General features: G+C 53.7%; 3 protein-coding genes across 3 annotated transcripts in view; all 3 read left to right on the top strand.

Moving 5' to 3' along the window:
• The window catches only part of GRID2IP (Grid2 interacting protein), a 41,495-nt gene extending 39,391 nt beyond the window's left edge, over positions 1-2,104 (top strand). Inside the window, exons 21-23 of the mRNA XM_026053889.1 lie at positions 31-149; positions 535-699; positions 1,274-2,104. Of these exons, the coding sequence (XP_025909674.1) occupies positions 31-149; positions 535-699; positions 1,274-1,345 (356 nt within the window). The 3' untranslated portion in view covers positions 1,346-2,104. The remainder of the gene's footprint in view (positions 1-30; positions 150-534; positions 700-1,273) is intronic.
• Positions 2,105-7,602: 5,498 nt separating this feature from the next.
• Positions 7,603-20,435, top strand: SLC5A11 (solute carrier family 5 member 11). Its single transcript, XM_026054069.1, has 15 exons — positions 7,603-7,734; positions 8,636-8,707; positions 9,436-9,540; positions 10,187-10,246; positions 10,729-10,833; positions 11,974-12,079; positions 12,593-12,673; positions 13,082-13,287; positions 14,223-14,358; positions 15,108-15,215; positions 15,764-15,914; positions 16,442-16,610; positions 17,392-17,607; positions 18,849-19,011; positions 20,100-20,435. Exons 1-15 carry the CDS (start codon positions 7,603-7,605, stop codon positions 20,312-20,314), a joined length of 2,025 nt encoding a protein of 674 aa, XP_025909854.1. The 3' UTR covers positions 20,315-20,435.
• Positions 20,436-20,478: 43 nt separating this feature from the next.
• The window catches only part of TEX47 (testis expressed 47), a gene marked incomplete at its 5' end in the record, with an annotated part of 4,108 nt that continues 3,580 nt past the window's right edge, over positions 20,479-21,006 (top strand). Inside the window, one exon of the mRNA XM_026053888.1 lies at positions 20,479-20,512. Coding sequence (XP_025909673.1) covers positions 20,479-20,512 — 34 coding nt within the window. The remainder of the gene's footprint in view (positions 20,513-21,006) is intronic.

The raw sequence follows: 21,006 nt of genomic DNA, 5'->3' as shown, positions 1-21,006 counted from the left end.
GATGCTCACGAGTCCTCTCCTCCCATGCAGTGAACCAGAGAACACTAACAGCAGACCTTAACGACCTCCACGCCACCGTGGGGGACATTCAGATGGCCTGCCGCAACATGCCAGCCACCGCGGAGGACAGATTCGCCATCGTGATGACTGTATCCTTCTGCCACAGGGGCAATTCACCGGTGTGACCTGCTGCCTTCAAGGGAAATCATCTAATTATCCCTCTGAAATGCTTTAGTTATATTTGTCCCTGTTGTATTTACCCCTAACTAGCAGTCCTGTGCCTGGCTGGCAGCAAAGCCTCCGCTCAGCCCCTGGTGAAGAACTCCACCCTTTCCTAAGCAGCAAGGAAAAGGGTGCTTGGACTGTCGGCCGGCCCACGTGCCTCCCTGCACGAGGCCACAGAGCCTCCAGGGTTGTCCTTCCTCACGTAGAGGGTGCTCTCAGTGACGGCCTCGCATGCCGAGCAGGTCCCCTTGCACCCTGCAGTTACTGCCTTTGCAGCAGATGCCTGTTTTCCCTTAAGCCGTTTCTCAGTCCTTTCTGGAGAGCGCGCAGCCGGCCATGCGGTCTCTGGACGATCTGCAGCACAAGGCCATGGAAGACTTCAGCAAGGTGCTCTCCTTCTTCGGGGAAGACTCTAAAGTGACAACTTCGGAAGCTTTCTTCGGCATTTTTGCAGAATTCATGAGCAAGTTTGAGGTGAGCTGCATAGCTAGCATGGGGATCCTGTTAAAAGCCAGTGAAGTCTTTACTTGCACGTGAGCTATGGGAGCAAGATGAGCTTTCGGTGAGCACATGTGCCCGAACGTCTGCAAAATGCCACTTTTTAAACACGCACTGAGATTGAGTGGCAGGCGCAGGCGGCTGAGACGAGGGTTGGTCTCGGGGAATAAAGCAGAGGTTTTAGTGCCTGCTGCTCGTGGGTAAGACGCTGTGCAATGCGGATGGCCGTGACCGTGGAGCACGGCCATGGTGTGCATGGGGAGCAGCTGCCCAGGGGATGCTCCCCCAAGCGCCTGGCATGAAGCGGGGCTCCCGCCCGGGCGCCCTGCCATCCCAATTCCCCTAAGGAGAAGCTGGGGCCAAACCTGGTCCTGCCTCAGGAGCCCACGAGGGCCCTTCCTGCCGCGCTGCTCAGCCTGGCCAGCCGCAGGCACGGGGTCCCGGGGCACCTCAGGGACACCAAGGCCTCGGGGCGGGCGCCCCCGCGATGCCCGCGCTGTGCCCGGCGGCCGCCCCGCTCCTGACGCTCCTGTCTCCCTCTCTCCCGCAGCGGGCGCTCAGCGACGTGCAGGTCGGCGAATGCCAGCGCAGCCCCAGGGTCACCTCGCCCCTCGCCTGGTGACGGGCCTGCCGCCACGGGAGGTGCAGCCACCCATTGCCAACAAAGTGCAATTTGCTCCCGTTGAATCGGGTTGTAAATACGCTGCTGTCGCCTGCTAGCACCACGCAGAGCCGAGGACCACGGGGACGGGGCGGCCTGGACGCTGCAAAGGCACCATGGCTGGATGCTGGATGAGGCACAGCCGCGTGGTCTCCATGACATCCCGGGCATCCTCCATCCCCACACCTTCCTGCATCATGGATAGCAGACACAAGTGGATAAATCCCGAGCTCCCACACTCCCAGAACACACCCAACTGGCACCAGCAACCCCTGGAGACCGTTCCCTACTCCCATAGTCCCGCGTGGCTCTGCACGGAGCCTGCCCTTCCTCGCAGACCTCTCCCCTTCCTCCTCCTGCTTCCAAGCCGCCTCGGGGCTGGCAGCTGCTGCATGCGGCCGGGTGAAGGGCTGGAGTTTTACTGACCTTAATGGCTACTGGAGAGGGCAGGAGGTAGCCCAGAGGTTTTAATCCATGGCTAGAGTCAGCCAGGGACACTGGAAAGAACAGGCACCTTCCAGAAACCTTTGTGGCATATCTGCATGCTCATACATACAGACCCAGTCCCATTTTAGGGAGTTGCTTTAGAGAACAAGGAATTCCCCATGTCCGTCCTTTGCTTTTAGATGTGGCAGCGACTGACAGCCCCTGAAACCTCACAGAGCATTTACGATGGTTGTGCCAGGAGCCATAAACCCCTGCGAAACGGGGGCCGTGCTGGGAAGCGCAGAGCCAGGGGCAGTGCCGGCTCCCGGAGGGCTCCCAAGCGTGGGCAGCGCCGGGGACGCACCCCGGCAGCACCGCGGCAAAGGCGCTGCCGCTCGGCCAGCCGCACCGTCCCGCGCCTTCCCAACCCCGCTGTAGCAAGCCAGTTATTATCTTCACGGAGTTACTGTCTTCAGGCGTTCTCAGCTGACAGAGCTTCAAGTGCCAGGTAGTTTAGAGCATTGTGTTATTGGAGGCCCAGCCCTGTCCAGCTCTGTCTTTTCTCTCCGCTGATGGTGGTGATAGGACAGTGATTACCCATCCCCAGGCTCTGTTTCGGATGTTTTACACTGCATTGTTTTTTTCTTTTTTTTTTTCTAAAATATATTAAATATTTAAACCACTGGAGGTTATTTTGAAACTGTCGTTAAAAATGTGAAAATGCTGTATATAGATTTTGCTACATGTTGTAACTTTCCCAAATAGTTAGAAGTCCAATCCCTTTGGTATTTTTATGTGAATATTTTCAAAGACCAGTCACAATTGACCCTCTACCCAATGCCTATGTGCTATTCCCCAAATAAAGCTACTGCCTTCTGCCTCCTGGCTGCATGGGAATCTGTGTTACGTTCAAGACCGCTCTGTGCACAGGTGTAGATGGAAGCTGTGAGGAGCTCAGGGTTTGATGCTTCTGGACTGCGGGTTTTGATTTTGGCTCCTCACATCTCTATGGAGTAGATGCAGAAAATGACCTTGCCTAATTTGGGTGGTATGGGGAAAATAACTGCATAACTCTGAAAAAACGTTGCCTATGAGTCAGCATTTGGGCTGGCATGGTGAATTTTAGCAGGAAATTTTTAAAATAATATGGACTTTTTTCTGCAGCCTTCAGAAGAAAACATTGAGTGAGTGTATGAGCCGGGGAATTGTTTCCTCCTGAAATGGCATTCTTGGCTGAAGGCGAGTTTACGTCCCTGCCACAGCTGACGTCCCTTTGCTCCCGCAGCAGGTAGATAGGGACTCGCCGTGCATCACATTTCCTGGTTGTAGTTTAGCTTGTTTACAGCCGTCTGCCCGGGCAGCAGTTCCTCCCGGGAGGCGGCTGTGGAGCGGGCTGGAAAATGCCCTTGCCAGGAGGGAGCAGGAAGGCTGCAGAGCGGAGCCCTGCCAGGCACGCTCAGGAGGGGCCCGCGCCTCTCCCGGCGCTCCCGCCTCGGCGGATGCTCCCTGGGGTCGGAGCAGCGCCCGGGGAGCGGCAGCTGTCGGGAGCATCTGGGAGGGCTCCCGCAGCGCCCGGCCAGCCCCAGGCTCCGCGCTCCCCCGGCCCGTGCAGCTGCAGCAAACCTTCAGTGCCCACAGGAAGGGTGACCTGAAGCCTCCGTCGCAGCTTTCTGCATCGTGACAGTCAGCAGAATTCAAGCCACACGCTTGTTGCTTCGTTCTTCCCATTTAAATTCAAGCGTTAAATATTTTCTTCCCCAGAAAAGCACTGTGCTGGCTGGGACGTCTCCCTTTAGCCTCGAAAGCCAATCCCTCACAAAGTTCACGCTTCGGCCATGGCCATGGCAAAGTGTTTCCTTGAACAGGAAATATCTCATGAAACAGCCCCGTGGTGAGCGCCGGGATCACAACTGTGACCTGCTCCTCCTCGGCACGCATGATCCGTCCTTGCAAAGTGTCAGCAAAATCGAGACCATGACAATCTAAGGCTACGTCTAACACTTGGGAATGGGGAAGGATTTTCAATCTTTCCTGCACGAAATGGAAAATCTCAAGAAGAAAACGAGCTGTAGTGAGGTGACGGTGAAGACATGATCACAGCTCCACAAGTGGGCTGGTTATGAGGAGATATCAGGCTGGCATCTTCGAAGCTGCCCTGGATGCATCTTGGAAAAGGTCTGAAGGACCGTGATCTGTGTTTGCTTTCCAGGAGCCAGGAGAGATGCCGAGGAGACAAACAGCAGTCTAACCTCCAACCTGGAGGGGCTGGAAGTGAAAGGCTGCGGTGCCTGGGAGGGAGCACAAGGCATCCAGATGCTCCACGGTCTGCATTGTTCTATCACAACTTTAGAAAAAGAAACGGAGCTTCCAAAGTTCAGCAGAGCAAATTACAGCATCTCCAATCACAAGGTCCAAAGGCCTTTAGTCCATCTGAATTGTGAGCTGAGTGTGAAACGCTAGGATTAAAACATAAATCTTACAGGTTTTTCTTCTTTGTGTACTGGTTTCTTAGGCTTTGGGCTGTGTTTTTCTCTTTTTACATATTTAATTTGCTTCTGTTGTCAACCTAGAAAATTAATAAGTCCTGGTGAAAATCAAATTTCTGATTCTAGAACAGAATTTCTAAAATTTTGTTCTAGAAGAAAAATGCAGACTTGGAAATGAGTGATGAACCCCTTTCAAGGATGAACCTTAGTCTCTGTAAGCTTAGTCATAAATTCAGACACAGGACTAGCTGTCAGCTCCCTGCTCGGTCTTGTGATGTCATCTAAGGGGACATCAGGACCAACTATTTTATTGTTATTTGTCCCTTCTCTAGCTGCACAGATTGCTTAAGGGAATGGCACTCTTTGGAATTTGACCCATGAGCCCTGATAGTGAAAATAATACACTTCTCACAGAGGAGCAGGGGAATGAAAGAGTAACTTCGGGCAATTAGTTTAACTTTGACTATAAATATTCCTTCTCATTCCTTGTGACACTGTTAACAGCTCCGCTGGCAAATCCTGATTCTCTGGCAATATTTAAGCTGCCTGTCAGCTGGCAGAAGCTTGGTGGTGCCTAGTGCAAGTGAACAGAATGAGACCCAGCTGAACGCAGTAAGTTTCCTTTCAGCTTCTACCTCGTATCTGGGGAGGACTTGCTTGATTCGGGGCTTTGGTTCTGCTTCTAGGCTGAGCTTTATGCCTGACAACTGGTGGCGGTGTTAGAAAGCGAAAGGAATGGGCACTGTTTTAAAAATCATGTTTAAGAGGCAGAGTGATAGGGACCCGCTGGGTTACCGGATACCCACGTGGGCCGCGGCTCTCCCGGGAGCAGTGATAAAGGGCTGGCTTCACCAGGTTCATTTCAATGCCACGGATGTCCTTTCCTGGCCGGGAAAGCACCGTGCCTTGTGCCAGGAACCAAGGGAGACGGAGCTGTGAGCTGAATTCACAAGAGGGGCAAAATTTCCACTGGGCCACGGCACAGAGAGAAGCTGGAATCAGAGCTACGGAGTTTGCTAACTTGCTTCTACTGCTCAGCCTTGCTGGGACCTGCAGGAAGATCTTTAAGCAAGCTCCTACAGACACACCTCGGGCCTTGGAACTTCATGTGGGTTTCCTCACCTTGCGGATGGAGCACCAATGCCCGCGGCGCTCTGCCCTGGACCCCCATGCACAGCACTGGGCACAAAGCAGCTCCTGGCTCCCGTACGGCCCCACGCACACGTGCTGCGCAGGGACAGGCACCGTGCTGCCGGTGCTGCACACCTGCCCGCACACCACGGCTTGGGATCGAAGCTACTAACACAGCAGCATCAGAGCAATGGAGGAGAAGGCAGGAGGTGCTACAAGGGGTTAGCAGCTTCCCAAGCTGGCGTAACGAACCACATTTTTCTTTTCCAAGCTAGAGGTTAGGCATGCCAGTGGAAACACAGCGAGAGCCAAGCTATTTTGCCTCTTAAAGAGGTAAGATACTGCTGATACCTGACTGTATCCTGCACCTTGCAAGACAAAAGTTAAAGAGAATTAAATGCAAGTGGGATCCAGGGGCTTTGGAAGGCACAGAAGGGATTCTGCCAGGTGCAAGCCCAGGGCCCAGTGTATTTGGCATTTGTGCTGCTTGCAGTTCACACCTCAGGCTACAACCTGCCAGCAGTGCAGAACAGCTAAAGGGGCTGTATGGGACTGGAAAACCGCTATTGCTTTCAGCTGCCGGTCAAAGCTGTAACTTAAATATACTTAAAATACTAACTTAAAATACTGACAAATGGGGGAAGCCAGTGGAGATTGTGAAACGCAGGAGCAAAACCAAGGCGGGTGCTGGAGGCTCTGAGCGCTCGTGCTCACAGGAAGAACTCGTTTGGCCGCTGCTCTCGCAGGTTGGCAGGGCACCGGGTCCTGGTGTGGGCCGTCACCCCACGGCCGCCGCTCGCTCCACCTTCAGTTGACGCGTCCCAAACGCGCCCAGTTGACGTGACCTTTAGAGGGAGGGAGTTGTGAGCGTGACCTTTCAAGGGCAAGAGAGGTCAGAGAATCTCACCGGCTGCATATGCAAGACAGGGACCGAGGAACCGCGAGCACGCGGCCCGGCTGCGCCGGACGTGATGGCAAAGCCCGGGTCCAAGCTGGCTGAAAGGCAGCCCTGAGCCTCCACAGCCCAAGGGAACGGTCTCCTTGGCTTGTAGGGTAAGAGAAAGAGCATGTTGTGTCTTTGCTGTTTGGTTGGAAAGCAGGGCAGCGAGGAGCTGCAGCGCGGGGGTCCCCGAGTGGCCTCCAACGTCACCACCATCCCCGGGCTGTCTGTCCGGGTCACTGTTTGCCCAGGCTAAACCAGCCTCGGGACACCCCGGCACTGCCCCTCAGCACATGCTGCTTTCAGAGCAAGGTATAGCCGGCACGAGGAAAGGAAAAGGGAAAAAAGGAAGTGAAACTCAGTGCACAGCAGGGCCTAGGCTGCCTGCGTGGCTCTATCCTGCCCTGCTGCCAGGAGCAGCGGGGCTCGGCTGCAGGGAGCGGCGCGGGGCAGGGAGCTGCGGCAGGGCCGGCTCTGCCCGCTGGGTGCCCGCCGTGATCCCGGCCGCACGCATGGCTCATCCCGCTCATCCCAGCGCCGCCGGCGTCCTCCGCCTCCCTGCCCGGCGCGGTGCTGCCGCTGCGTGTCCTTGCTCGGGCAGGGCACGGGGCAGCGCCTGCTCACCAGCCGCTCCCGCTGGCACAGGGGCAACTCAGCCCCTCGGCCCCCAGGCCCGGCTCTCCCTGCTGCTAAAAGAGCAAGATTCCCAGTGCCCCGGAGCAGTGCACAGGGCTCCCCCGTGCCGCCCTCCCCGGCGCCTTTGCCGTGGTTTGTCACCGCGCGTGGCCGGGCGGTGCTGCCGGGGTCGCTGCCGCAGCGGAGCGGCCGCGCTCCGGATGCCGGCTCTGCCCCACGACGGAGCCCGGGCGCTCCGCCTGCCCTTCCCGCGGCCGCCGCTTTCGCACCTTCTCCCTGCTGCACCCAGGTCTCTGCCAGCTGGCAAGTTAGCCCAGGCAAAGGAAATCTAGGCAGCCCACGGCTAGCGTGACCGCTGACAGCTCCTTCACATCCCAGCGGAAAGGGATCCGTGCATGGAAACAAACACCACACACGAGCCCGCCCCACAGCAAGAGCAGCACCACACTCAAAGCCAGTGCTGAAAATTGCTGAATTATTCAAGAAATGGTCAACATCTCTGCACTGCCATTGCAGTCCATCCTCCCATAACCACATGCCTGTTTTTTAACAGGCGGATGCGTCAAGGGAAATAAAGCACCGGCCCTGCACAAGAAATAATGGAGAGCAGCAGCAGCCCCCCGGCATCGGTGACTCCCCCGTGGGATGTGTTTCCCCAGCGGACCTTGGACACTGCGGACATCGTTGTGCTCGTGCTCTACTTTGTATTTGTCCTGGCTGTTGGACTGTGGGTAAGCACTAAACGCTTTCTTATGTGCCCTTCATGCTGAAAAATTTGGCAGTTTAGGTCTCAAGCTATTTTACCTTGGCTTGAACCAGGCCACAATTCACTGAAAATAGCGGTGTACAGATCCGCTCCACACCGCAGTCTGCAGAAGGGTCCTCACCGCGCCAAAGGAGGGCTCCTCACTCCAGTGTGTGCAGAGGTTTTGAGAACACTCGTGCACGAGTCGCTGTGTAAATAGAAAGTATTTCTGCTAACGATGTTCTGTTCATCCGGGAAGAAATCCAATACAAATGCTGTTCTGTACATCACCTGTTCCTCCACAGTGAGGTCCTGACAGCAAATTCCATAACCTAAAAGTACTGTTCGTATATAATGAAGCCAGAAAGACATCTTTCTGTCGTGGCTTTGGTAATAGCTGGAGGAAAAGCCACTGTCATAAGACAGATGAGTAGTTGCTTGCTTCAAATGCAGGGCATACCTGTGTTGTATGAAGGTATCTGAAAGGTCCTCTTGGAAACAAGAGTTCACCAGTAATATGTGCAGTATCTAGCGTTTCTGCTGGCTGCACCTGATAATTAAGGATGTCCATAGCTCTTGTCCGAACTCAGCTTGGATACCTAAGAGCGATATTGTTTCCTTACAGATCCTACATCCTACAGATGCAGAAAACATCTAATCAGGACACTGATAAGACAGAAAAATCTGTGCATGGCTCATTGCTCTGGCTGTTCCCGCTTTCCTACCACACCTTGCTGCAGAATTTTGCCCTACAGGATTTCCAAGAGCAACTCCAGATTCTTCAGCCTAAAAAAATCTACTCACTTTCTATGGCTGACAGTGCAGGGTTTCCTGGGGAAAACTAAACTAAAGTTGCTAAAACTTCCATTCTGTTTGTACTTTCCCAGTCCATGTGGAAGACCCAGCGGAGCACCGTGAAAGGCTATTTCCTGGCTGGGGGAGAGATGGTTTGGTGGCCTGTAAGTATCTCGGGCTCCCTGTGCACCCAGGCTATCGTAAGCACAAAAGCACTTTTGTCCCAGCAGATGCTTTCTCCTCTGAGAACAGAGATGAGCTGCATGTTTTGCAAAGGTCCAGGTATAACGTCAGCTGCTTTTTCCACACTCACAGCGGGGGTAATGGAGCTGCTGCAATGTACCTGTCACAGCCTGGTCCACGACTTGCAAAGCCCCTGCGAGATCCTGAGCCGCAGCTTGCGAAGTCTGTCTGGTTTGGGGAGCTCTGGAGATTTAACTGCTAGGTCCCGGGGAGATGCACATCAGTCTGCTGGGGGGTGTTTCATTTGGGGCTCATCTGGTAATTCAGTATGTGTTAATGAGGGTTTGGTGACCGGACGTTTGCACTTGCTCCCTTCATCTGCTGCTCTGGTCCTGCATGAAAGATTAGGCAGCTGTTGGGAAGAAGGGTGGTCCTAATGACGCCCGCAACAAGCAACAGGCAGCGAAGGAGTGGAAGAACTCGGAGAAAGGAGCCAGAGCCACGGGGCACACAGGCAAAGGAAGGTGTCAGAGGGTGAAGATGATCTCAGGTCCCCTGCAGTCAGGCACATGGGGACGGGGCACTGCCCAGCGTCTGCGCAGGGAATGCCCAGGGGCTCCTGCATCCTGGAACAGCAGCCGGCCTGTTCCCGGCACGCTGGGAATGCCGCTGGGTGCCAGGGCGGCTCCGACTCCGCGTCCTTCCGCAGGTGGGAGCCTCCCTCTTTGCCAGCAACGTCGGCAGCGGCCACTTCATAGGCCTGGCGGGCTCCGGGGCTGCGGGCGGCATCGCCGCAACTGCCTACGAGTGGAACGTGAGTGCGGTGCGGGCTGGGGGCGGCACTGCGGGCACCGCGCGTGCCCAGCCTGGCACCAAGGGCCCCCCGCCAGCTGCAGCTGCGAGCGCACGGGGGGCATCTGCTCCCGGGGCTGGCACCACGGGGAAAAGTCCCCTTTCATGGAATCACAGAATCCTTAAGGTTGGAAGAGACCTCTGGAGATCTCCTAGTCCAACTGCCACATGTAGGGTCACCCCGAGCATGTGGCCAGGGCTGCATCCAAGTGGGTTTGGAAGATCTCCAGAGAAGGAGACTCCACGGCCTCTCCTGGCAGCCTGTTCCAGGGCTCTGTCACATGCACTGTCAGGAAATTTTTCCTTAAGTTCCTGCGGAACTTCTGGTGCTTCAGTTTGTGGCCGTTTCCTCCAGTCCTCTCAGTGGCCACCACTGAGAAGAAGCCGCCCCAGGGGGTCAAGGTGGTGGCCACGCAGAGCCGCAGTGGTCCCCGCGCCGCACGGGGCTGCTCCAGCAGCCAGACCCGCCCCGCAGAGCCACAAGTCACCATGAGCTGTTGGTGGCGTGAGGGCTCCCACAGCCACCAGTCCCCTGCGTCCCCAGGGCGCACGTATCCCACCCACTCGATCGCAGCAATCTTCGACCTTCATTCCCGTTTGTTTTGCAGGGCATGTTTTGCGTTTTGGTGCTGGCCTGGCTATTCCTGCCAATTTATATAGCAGCTGGAGTAAGTAAATGGAATTGCCTTGGGTGCATCAGTCCTTTGCTGATTTTCAAGCCACCTGTTGGGCTCAGGGGTTCAGCTCTCGCCTAGTGCACCTGTGCTCTTCTGCAGGGCAGAGAGCAAGCCACGGTGCACTGCTCTGCTCTGCAGCAGGGCCAGGGCCCTGCAAAGTACACACGTCCTGGGAGCAGCAGGAGGGGCTCAGGCAGGGGCGCAGAACTCACGTAAAGCCAGGAATAAAGTGGATGGGGTTGCACCATCTTCCAAGGAGATGCAGCCCCTCGTAGTGTAGTTATTCAGAGCCATTACAGCCAAGTTGGGCTTTGCAAAGCTGGACCTGTGGGCAGCTGGGAAGCCAGTGCAAAACAGGACCCCTCCGCTCTCTGTCAGTGCAAAGTACCCACCTGCACGTGGGGGTGCCATGGAGCCGCCCACACGCAGGGCAGCTGCTCTGCACCTTCCAGACAGGGCTTTCTCCCACACAGGTCACTACCATGCCCGAGTACCTGCGGAAACGCTTCGGGGGCAAAAGAATTCAGATATTCCTAGCAATTCTCTACTTATTCATCTATATCTTCACCAAAATATCAGTAAGTAGAAAGAAAAAATAAAGCAGGCGGAATTAAATTTACTTTGAAAGTATGCAGTAACCAGTGAGATGGAGAAATGCAACTATTGACCCTTCTTCATGGTATCAGAGACGGGTGTACTACAGAAATACCCGAGGAAGACAGGCTATAATTGTTTAGAGAAGCTAAACCAAAAGATGTCCTCTCAGGAAGGCGCTGCCTTACCTCGCAGGAGGGAGGGCTACGGGCTCATGTGGCACAGTAGCCCAGTTCCAAGGGTGGTGGTCAACACCAAGGTGGGGTTCATGCTGACAGATCTCACAGGTCTGGCTGCCTTACGTGGCCTATCCCTGTATTTACTGCCTGCACAGACACCAAGCACTGTCACCTGCACCATGAATGGCAAGGCAGGCGTTGATCAGCCTTCAGGTGAAAGCAGTTGAGTAATTTATTGTTCCCGTTTGGTATAGTGATTGAATAAATAACTGGATCAAGCCTTGTGCAACACCTCGCTAGCTATTCATCAACCATGCAACAATGCATGAATTGGTAAAACCAGAAAAGGCCCTGCTGGTGTTTTTCCTTTCAGCACATGGCCAAGCGGGATGAGCAGCCTGACACGTGCCTGCTCCTTCAGAAACGGGCAGATCTCCAATTATGGCATTCCTGAGAGAGAAAATGGGTTGCTCAGATGCTTTTATATCTGTACTTCCATGATCTGCCGTTTGCTTATCTGAAAGTTCTCCTAAAATGCAGCATTTTGACATAGTGGCAGAAGTGGCCGCTGCGTTGGCTGCTCCCAGCCCCGGGGATGCTCCTCCTCGCCAGCTCGCTGTCACCGGCATTAAGACGCCCTGGGGGTTTGCTGCAGGGCTGTTCCGCGTTGCGGCCGTGCAGCTCTACCCAGTGGGCTCCTGGCCTCTCGCTGCTCATCCAGCCCACGCAGATACCCTTCCGGGGAGAGCTTCAGCCCATCCCTCCAGCCAGTAATACCAAAACCTGAACCCTGAACTGAGCCTGGGTTGATGTACGGGAGGAAGGAGCTGGGGCTGCAGGGGATGTGCTGCTTGGGGAAGGCATCGAGGGCGGCAGGGAGCGCAGGCAGCGGCGGCCAGGCTGGTCTCCAGCAGCGCCAGTGCTCACCACCATCTCTCGGGCCAGGTGGACATGTACGCCGGGGCCCTCTTCATCCAGCAAGCCCTGCACTGGGACCTCTACGTGGCCGTCATCGGCCTGCTGGCAGTCACGGCCGTCTACACGGTGGCAGGTAGGTCCGCGTGGGGCCAGCCGTGCAGGGGATGTTATGCAGCGTTTCACATCCTGTTTAGTGAGCTGAGTATTGGCATCCAATGTATTTTCTGTGCAACGTGTTCTTGGGCATCAGTACGGTCAACAGAAAAAACAAAGTGCTTGGGTCACAGCCCAAGAGACCAGCGCTTGCCCCTGGGGATGCTGCTGGAAATATCCCCCTCTGCCTCTGTATCCAGGCCGGGATTGTCTTGGAGCTTTCCCCAGCACTTCCCATATTTACACCAGGCTTTGGCTTTCTAGTGACAAAGGCTGACTCATTACAATTCAAAAATGAGATATTTCAGCCAAAGGGGCATGCTCAGGAATTGGTTGAACTGTACCAACACGGGCAAAACACTCCACAGAACTTGAGAGCATGCCAGGCACGGCTCTCAGATTAGGTTATTTGTCAAAAAAAGAATAAATCCTGAGATGCTATGACAGAATCAATGCAACTTCCCACAGTTTGTTGCTTCTCTCTTTTCTGTAGGTGGCCTCGCAGCTGTAATATACACAGATGCTCTGCAAACTTTCATCATGCTGATTGGGGCTGTGACGCTCATGATCTTCAGTGAGCATTTCCCTGGGGTTCTGTTACTAAAACTATGATAGATGTTTTATCAAATAGTACAAATGTGCTTAATCTCTATGACAGATTATTTGATGTTCTGTGAACTGTTTTTTATACATGTTCCTGTTAAAATGTATGTGCATAAAAATAATCTTCTATTAGTTCTTTATGTGGTAAAAATGTACTAGTCCATGAAAAGTATCTAAAGAAGAGCTATATTCTGAAATAACATAACAGAGAAACGAGCAAATTCTCTGGTCAGAGGACTTAGAGTATTAAGCTACCATCCAGGCCCACGGTAAAGCCAATGGGCTGGTTTTAGAGGATGCTTGCAGGGAAGCAAACTGATCAAAGCTACGAAGTGCACAAGTCTGCTTAGATGTGGTACCTGCCTGTGACCTGTTCTAGGCTTTGTGGAAGTTGGTGGCCTTGAGGGTCTGCAGGCCAAGTACTTCGATGCCATTCCCAGCAGCCGCAAGGAGAACAGCAGCTGCGGCTTGCCCAGGCCCGACGCGTTCCACATCTTTCGAGACCCCGTTAACTCTGACCTTCCTTGGCCTGGCGTTTTGGTAGGAATGACCATCCCGTCCCTGTGGTACTGGTGCACAGACCAGGTATGTTACTGCTTATTTATTAAAATCAGCTCTTTGGTTTCAAGGGCATGTTACTGGGTGCTTGAATCCAATTATAAAAACTCACTTGGTGACAAAATTGGGGCTGTTTTTTCTGTTTCTGATAGGAACTCAGTAAAAATTGATGATTTCAAACCCACAGCAGCTAAGTTTGATATGCACAACGAAGAGTCTGGGGAGTCATTTCAATTTAAAAAGGAGGGGAATGTGTGTGTGTGTGTGTGTGTGTGTGTGTATGTGTTAGGTTAATCCTGGTCTAAATCCCAGTCCAGTAAGTTTTTAAACTGCAGCCGTTCCCTTCTTGTGACTCGCCTGTGAATTCCCATTCCCACTCGTCCACCTCTCCAGGGGCCTCACGGCCATCACTCCGAGTGAGAGCATCCAAACTGGCAAACTGAGCCCTAAGCAATGCCCTGGTAGCCCCATTTCATCTAACTCGTTTTGCTGGTGGAAGACCCTGTCTGGTTTGACAGAAGGGTGGCTGAGGTTGCAGGACAGAGTTATCAGGGCAGTGAGGCCCCCAAAAACGCTGAAAAGAAAATTCTAAGGTGGAATGCGATTAGTTTAAGAAAGAGAATGTATAACATGGTACCCTGTGCAAGGAAGGACTTGGATGTGATGAAAAGGCTACGTTCCCATCAGAGAGAGAAAGCATCTGAAGCCGAAATTAGGAAGATACAATCAAACTGTTTCCATCTTTCACAGATTTCAGTAGTTTTGAGGAGAACAAAGTATACAAGCCTGTGCCACAGAGTAGTAAATGATTCAGCCATAAGTTTCTCTTGCTCTTGCTCTGGAGGGAGATGCAGCGTTGCCAGGGATCGCAAGGCCAGCTGCAAACTGCAGCGTGGAGCGCAGCTCCTGCAGCTGGCTGTGCTCCGCAACACCGCGGAGCAAACACGCTTCTCAATTTCTAGGTCATCGTGCAAAGGTCCCTTGCCGCTAAAAACCTCTCCCATGCCAAAGGAGGCTCCTTGATGACCTCCTACTTGAAAATTTTGCCCCTCTTTATGATGGTAATGCCTGGCATGATCAGCCGCATTCTCTTCCCAGGTAAGTGCTGAAGGAGAGAACTGTTCCCTCTGTTTGTCACTGACTGCAGCTACTCTGTGGGGCTCTACAGAATAAGTTAAAAGGCTGAAATGCATCAAATCCCCCAAAATACAGGGATCTTTTCCTTCAATTACAAACAGCACATCCTCATGCAGCAGAACCCAGATATACTTTTACAATGCCCCGCTATGCGTGCTAGAGCAGTTTGCGGTCATCCCTCCTCACGGCAGTCTTGACCAGCTATCCCGATGCTGCCCTGAGCTGCTCTGCTGCATTCTGTGCGTGCACGCAGGCCCCTCCTGCACCCAAAACGTCACTCTTCCGGGAATTCAAGTTTCAGGCACTCGGAGAAATCCTGATACGCCATCTAAAATGCTGCTTTTGCAACCCCTGACTGCTGCAGGCTGCTCATTAGGTGAGGACATGCGCAAGTGCCGATCCATGCAGCCAAAAGCAGGTGGATAGCCTGGATTCTCCAGCATTCCAAGACAAGTAGCCACAAAGACAGGCCAACTCCTTCCATCGATAGTATCTTTTGTATGGAAGAAAAAGGAGCAAGGGGAAAACTCAGTGTGGTTCTTCTCTCACTATGTCCCGCACTATTTGCTGGAAGATTTCCAAGATTTCCAATACTCAGCATCTCAGTTGGGCTATGTTTTACAGTATCCAGCAGGCTAGCTTGCAGGTTAGATGTATTGGTTTCTGGTGATCACTGAATATTGCTTTTCCATCCCTTTTGCTTCCTGTAGATCTGGTGGCTTGTGCAGACCCAGAAATTTGTCGGAAAATCTGCGGCAATCCATCCGGCTGCTCTGATATCGCCTACCCGAAGCTGGTCATTGAACTTCTGCCTGTAGGTAAGGAGCTTGGTATCGGTGCAGCCACAGAGGGGTTAGTTCTGTGTGAGAAATGCTCCACAACAAGGGAAGGATGTCTGTGAGATACGTTCAGCGATGAAAGCGCCCTGCACTTCATACATATGAAGTATATGCTATATACTTCATAAAGTATAAAGTGTAGTTTCAGTGGGGTTTCTATTGGGCTTGATGAGGCAGCGGTAGCAAACAGCATGCAGCAAGAGGGAGGGGAAAAGACTCAGTATCTGGAGGTCTAGTCCAAATTGAGATGGAAGGTGCAGAGCGGATATTGAACAACGAGACAAACCAACCGTGGAAGCCAGTGCAGAGGGCCTCCGTGTCGCCGGCCATTGCACAACAGCACTAACGCTGGGCTCTGCAGCCCCAGAGAGGAGGGAGCCGGAGGCAGGGCCTGCAGTCCCCGCTGCCCGGGGCTCCCGGGACAGCAGGGCAGCTGCAGCACCTTGTCCGGGCTGTGCTGAGGAAGGGGCTGCAGCCCCCGCGCACGGCCCCGCTCTCAGCGCCTGTGCTGCTTCTCTGCCTTGCAGGACTCAGGGGCCTCATGATGGCAGTGATGATAGCAGCTCTTATGTCCTCCCTGACTTCCATCTTTAATAGCGCCAGCACCATCTTCACCATGGACCTCTGGAAGCACTTTCGGCCTCGCTCTTCTGAGTGGGAGCTCATGATCATTGGCAGGTGAGGAAAATCAAACCACATTGCATCTGGATTCCATATTAGAGAAACCTCTCAAGACCCCTTGTTTCCTGCTGCCCCTGCATAGTGTCTTCAGTGTCTATTGCTTCACATCAATCGAGGAAAAAAAGACGGACTTTGAGCCCTGTATATGAGACCATTTTCCTTTAGAGACTCTTGCTTTCTTCTGGTTAGATAGCTAGGGGAGAATCTGGCTTAGTCAGTCAACACTAGGAGGGGAATGCCAAGATTTCATTGCACCAAAATGCATAAGCAGAGGCAAGAATCGAATAGGCAGAGAGGCTGAAACCTGGGGAAACCCGAGTGGTGCTGCAGATGGGCAAGGGCCCAAACCAGGCCAGGAAGGGCTGGTTTCTGGGAACAAACACAGGTGGCTGGGGGACGGGACTGGAGACCCTCTTACTGCAAGAGCTCTCACTAGCAACCTGAACAAGCAACTCGTTCGAGCAACCTGAACGTCTGGAAAATGAAGGTCTGAACTAATGGTAACAGCATCTTTTCCTTGCCAGGGTCTTTGTGCTGCTGCTCACGGTGATGTCCATCCTGTGGATCCCGCTGGTACAAGCTGGCCAGGGCGGGCAGCTCTTTATTTACATCCAGTCCATCAGCTCCTACCTGCAGCCCCCCGTGGCCATGGTTTTCATTCTGGGTTGCTTCTGGAAAAGAGCAAATGAAAAGGTAGCAACTCTGCTGTATGCAGCAGTTGCCTTTGTGTTTTCTCTGTCCTCACAAGAGTCCTGCAGCTCAAACCGCAGCCCCAGGCTGCAGTTCTGGCTCCTCTTGGGGTGTTTTGGAGGGTGAATGCACCCAGTCCGCTCCAAAGCCCAAGCTGCAAGGAGCCCATGGCAGGAGGGGTATTCCCTGCTCTCCTCCAAAGATGCAGTGTCATTTCATAGTAAGATGAGCGTGTTCCTCAGGTGCAGTGTCCCTCTTGAGTCCTGGGGCCTCTAAGGGGCCCATTAGCCACGTGCTCATTTATTACACGGGCTTGTACCATCCCTCTGCAGCAGGGACCTTCCGAAGGGGTCACAGAGGAGCTGAAGCGGCAGCAGGAGACCATCACCTACCGCTCCTCCAGGAAGGCTGGTGCTGGGAGAAGTGCGCAGCCAGGAGCTGGAGCACGTGGGAGTTCTCCCCTCATGGCGCTTGGGGCAGGCAGAGCAGCTGGAGGCACCCTGTGGCTCAGGCAACATTATGGTGCAAGCATTGCACTTGAGAAGATTCTGGCTTAAGATGCTGCATCTTTCCTGCACACCAGCACTGACACCACTCAGAAGGGACACGTGGCTACCACAGCAGCACGTGTGGGCCTAGAGAGACAGCAAGAGCAGGAAGGGAAGAGAAGGAACTCCCTAACAGGGCAAGCAGAAAGCCCGGCCTCTCCAGGGCCTAGAACTGACACAGGGACCGAGCACATATTTGCTTCTTGTTCCAGTAAAGAAAACCCTTCGTTTCCTAGGGCGCATTCTGGGGCCTGGTGATTGGGCTGCTGCTGGGCTTCATCCGACTGGTGCTGGACTTCATTTATCCAGAGCCCCAGTGTGGACAGACAGACATCAGACCAGGTGTGGTGAAACACATGCACTATCTCTACTTCTCCATGGTCCTAGCTGCGATTTCTACAATCACTGTGCTGCTTGTGAGCACGCTCACAGAACCCCCCGCGGAGGAAATGGTGCGTCACCCCCTTAGATTTCTTTCATTACCTTTAATCTGTTTGCAGGATGCCCCATGTTTCACCCATGGGAATAATGTGGAGATGAATAATGTGGAAACGGAGGTTTCCATTCATTCTTTATTTGGGAATATGCCTGCAATAACCTGTAACACAATTCCATCTCTGCTCCCGCATCTGCCTTGCCATTTAAGACTTTGGTCCCATAAATCCAGAGGCCCACCCTGGCAAGTGGTCAAGAGTAGATGCTAAAAGATTAAGTCCAAAAATGTGTGTTTAACCCATGACAAATCAGCTCTTTCCCTCTATTTTCCAAGAATTTCCAGCTTCTGGGTCATCTTTATCGACTCTCCTATTAATTTAGTGAGGAACCATTTTTCCTTGCAGAAAAGAGAAATCAAGGGCAGAGATCATACTTCCTCTGGAACAGGTTTGTGCCCCTTTGACTATTCTCTATAGACACGTTAGGGTTATGGAAAAGGAGAAACAATAGCAAGGAGGGCCAGAAAGGACCTTTAGAAATCACGGAGCTGGCACATCCTCTTGTTTCAAGACACTAACTCAACCTGACACTTTTCTGTAAGACCTGAGCTAATATGTTCTTAAAAACCCCCGGGTGGGATTTTTAAGATCATTACTGTGCGATCAACACAAGAGCTTATCTGCCCCCTCAGCAAAAGCTTTTCCTCATCTCCAGCCCGAATCCTTCTAGCTTCAAACTGTGCTCCCTCTTGCTGTTGGTCGGTCACGGACCTCAAGAACATTCCTCCTTAACGAGCCTTTTACGTATTTGAAGAAAATGATCATATCTCCCATCTGTCTTCTCTTTTCTAAACAACCCTGGTGCTTTGAATCATTCCTCACTGGCCACAGTTTCCATTCTTTTGCTGTTTTCTTGGCCCTTTCCCACTGACCCACTCTCAAGCTACATCCAGTGGTGGCCCCATGCAGAAGAAAAATCATCTTGAGTAACAAGAAGTGAAGAACAGCATCCTTGTGAGAGTGTATCTGTATAAAGAGCCATCATGTTCCATACAAATCTAAAGGCAACATGCAGAACTCCACTGGCCATCACTTCCCAAGAGAGCATTTAACTGCCCACCCGCTCCAACGCAGCCAGGGAACAGGTTTTGCTCCCTTACAAACGTATCTCTCTCCAAGCTGCTCTCCTGCTGAGGTTGTCCTTTAAATGCCCCGAGGGGAACCCGTGTTTTCTTTAACACCACTCTTCATGCCATCAGATAAGTCGGCTTACCTGGTTCACGCGTGGGGATCTACCAGTCAAGCAAGACCTAGCAGGCAGCACTTCCCCTGGCACTGGAAATGGAGTGTGTGAAGCTGAGCGTCCAGCTTTCCAGATTGATATAAGCATTGCCTCTGAAAATAGTTCAAATGATAACAAATGTAAGTGCTCCGACACCGTACTCAGTAACTCCTAAAATTATCAATCCTAGGTATTAGGTAAAGGCTCTGAAGACAAGAAATGTTAAAAGTGCTTCCTCTGGATTTCTGTATTGTCAGGGTACGCTAAGAGGTTGTTACGTGAGGGTTTTAGCTAAGCGTTTAGTTCCTTTTACTACTTCTTGCTGGCGTTACCTATGCTTGAAATGAAGCAAGGAGCCGGGCAGGACAGAGCCGTGCCCATTACCTGCACTAGAACTTGGTGCAACTTGCAGCTGCTGCAAGGAGAGTTAGTGGAGGAAAGGGGGGGGGCGAGAGACAGTCACAATTATTTTCATGAAATTCCATTTCTGTTTTTCAGTGATGTTTTCTGATCGGCTCTAGCAGCAGGGAGAACACAGAGCCCTGGGCGGAGTACTGACAGATCAGTGAAGGAGGATTTACATTTTTTAAAACTTGTACTTGTCGGTATTAGGTACCCACACACATAGCAACTCGTTCTGCACTTTCCAGCAATGATTATTATCATCACTTGTTTTTGCTAAGCTTGGGACACTTTATGTAACTTTGCAGCTTCTGCTGTGTGCTGCTGAGATCTAAAAAAGGATGCTGAAAAGGCCCACGAGTTACTGAACGATGGTGCAGATTGCCCAGCTGCTGGGAGGCCTCACTTTCTGCCTCTGCCCTCCTGGCATTTAGTGGGGCATTCGCCCCAGCCCACAGCAAAGCCGGGACAGCTCCACTGATGCTGCCCGCGCTAGCGCCTGCAAAGCAAGGGGAGCTGACGGGCAACAAGCAGTTGCAGAGAAGCTTTTAGGGTGGACCTACTGTTTCTTAAAACGTTGAGAACAGCAGAATTTGAACTGAGATCTGCAGGGATGAGCAAGCAGCCACCTCAGCCCCAAGCGGCTGCTGTTGGAAGGGCTCCCTGCATCTCGGTGGGGCTTTTCTGTCCGTTCCACACGCGATGCTGTCGTGCGGCAGCATCCACACACGCAGTGCAGGAGCGCCCCGGCACATGGCTGGGCCGCGCTCTCGGGGACGCTTCCCCCTCGGGGACGCTTTCACCTCACTACTCACTGTCGTTCCAGGCGCCAGGAACGGCGGCGGGCGCTCGAGGCTGGCGACGCTGGCGCTGTGGCTGTGCGGGATGGAGCGCGGGCAGGACGGGCCGGAGGCGGCGCCGGTGCCGCGCGAGGCGCCCGCGGCCGCCCCCGACGAGGCGCCCTGGGTGCGGCACGTCCTCAACATCAACCTGCTGCTCTGCCTCTCCGCCGGCGTCTTCCTCTGGGCCTACTTCGCGTAGCGGCCGCTGCCCCGCGCAACGCAACGTCAACTAGTTGTAACGGGTGTAAATAATAAGAATTAGCAGCGGGCTAATGTAAACTGTAGTCCTTTCTAAATGGTGTTTTAAGAATAGAGTCTCTTCCTTAGTAAGTGCCCTGTTATTCGCAAGGGAGCCATCTGTGCTGGGAGCTGGGCCTGCGCAGCAGGATCCACCTGGGTAAGAGCTGAGGAAGGCGCCTGGGCACAGAGGGGCCGTTGGGCTACTTTAGCCTTTGAATAACGTTCCTGGGCGTCAAGCACTCCCTGCAATTCCAGAAATCCGGGTTCCGATCCGCCGGGCGCCCCGAGGGGCAGGCCGAGGCCCCGCTCGCATTCCTGTCGGTGCCGCCGCTCGCGCGGTCCGGCCACGCGGCCCACGTTACATGGGGTAACGCCGGGCGGCGCCGGAACCGCAACTGGCGGCGCGGGCAGAGTGAGCGCGCAGCCAAAAACACCCCAAAGAGCCCGAGCCCCGAGGCCTCGTGAGGGGCGCGAGCGACAGCGAGCAGGGACATGGCGGCACCCACACCCCTCTCCAGGCGGGCTGCAGGCTCCCTGCGCGGCTGAGCGCCGCTCCAGCCCTCGGTGCATGCGGCGGCGCTCAGGGACCCCCGGGCGGCGCCCGCGAGCTCCCGGGCGGCTGCCGCGCGGCGGGCGGGTTCGTTACGGCCG

The sequence above is a fragment of the Nothoprocta perdicaria genome, unplaced genomic scaffold (assembly GCF_003342845.1).
Source record: "Nothoprocta perdicaria isolate Ctin4 unplaced genomic scaffold, notPer1 scaffold_12, whole genome shotgun sequence".
Classification (NCBI taxonomy): domain Eukaryota; kingdom Metazoa; phylum Chordata; class Aves; order Tinamiformes; family Tinamidae; genus Nothoprocta; species Nothoprocta perdicaria.
The sequence above is the reverse complement of the archived record's forward strand: the minus strand, read 5'-3'. Positions and strand labels throughout refer to the sequence as shown.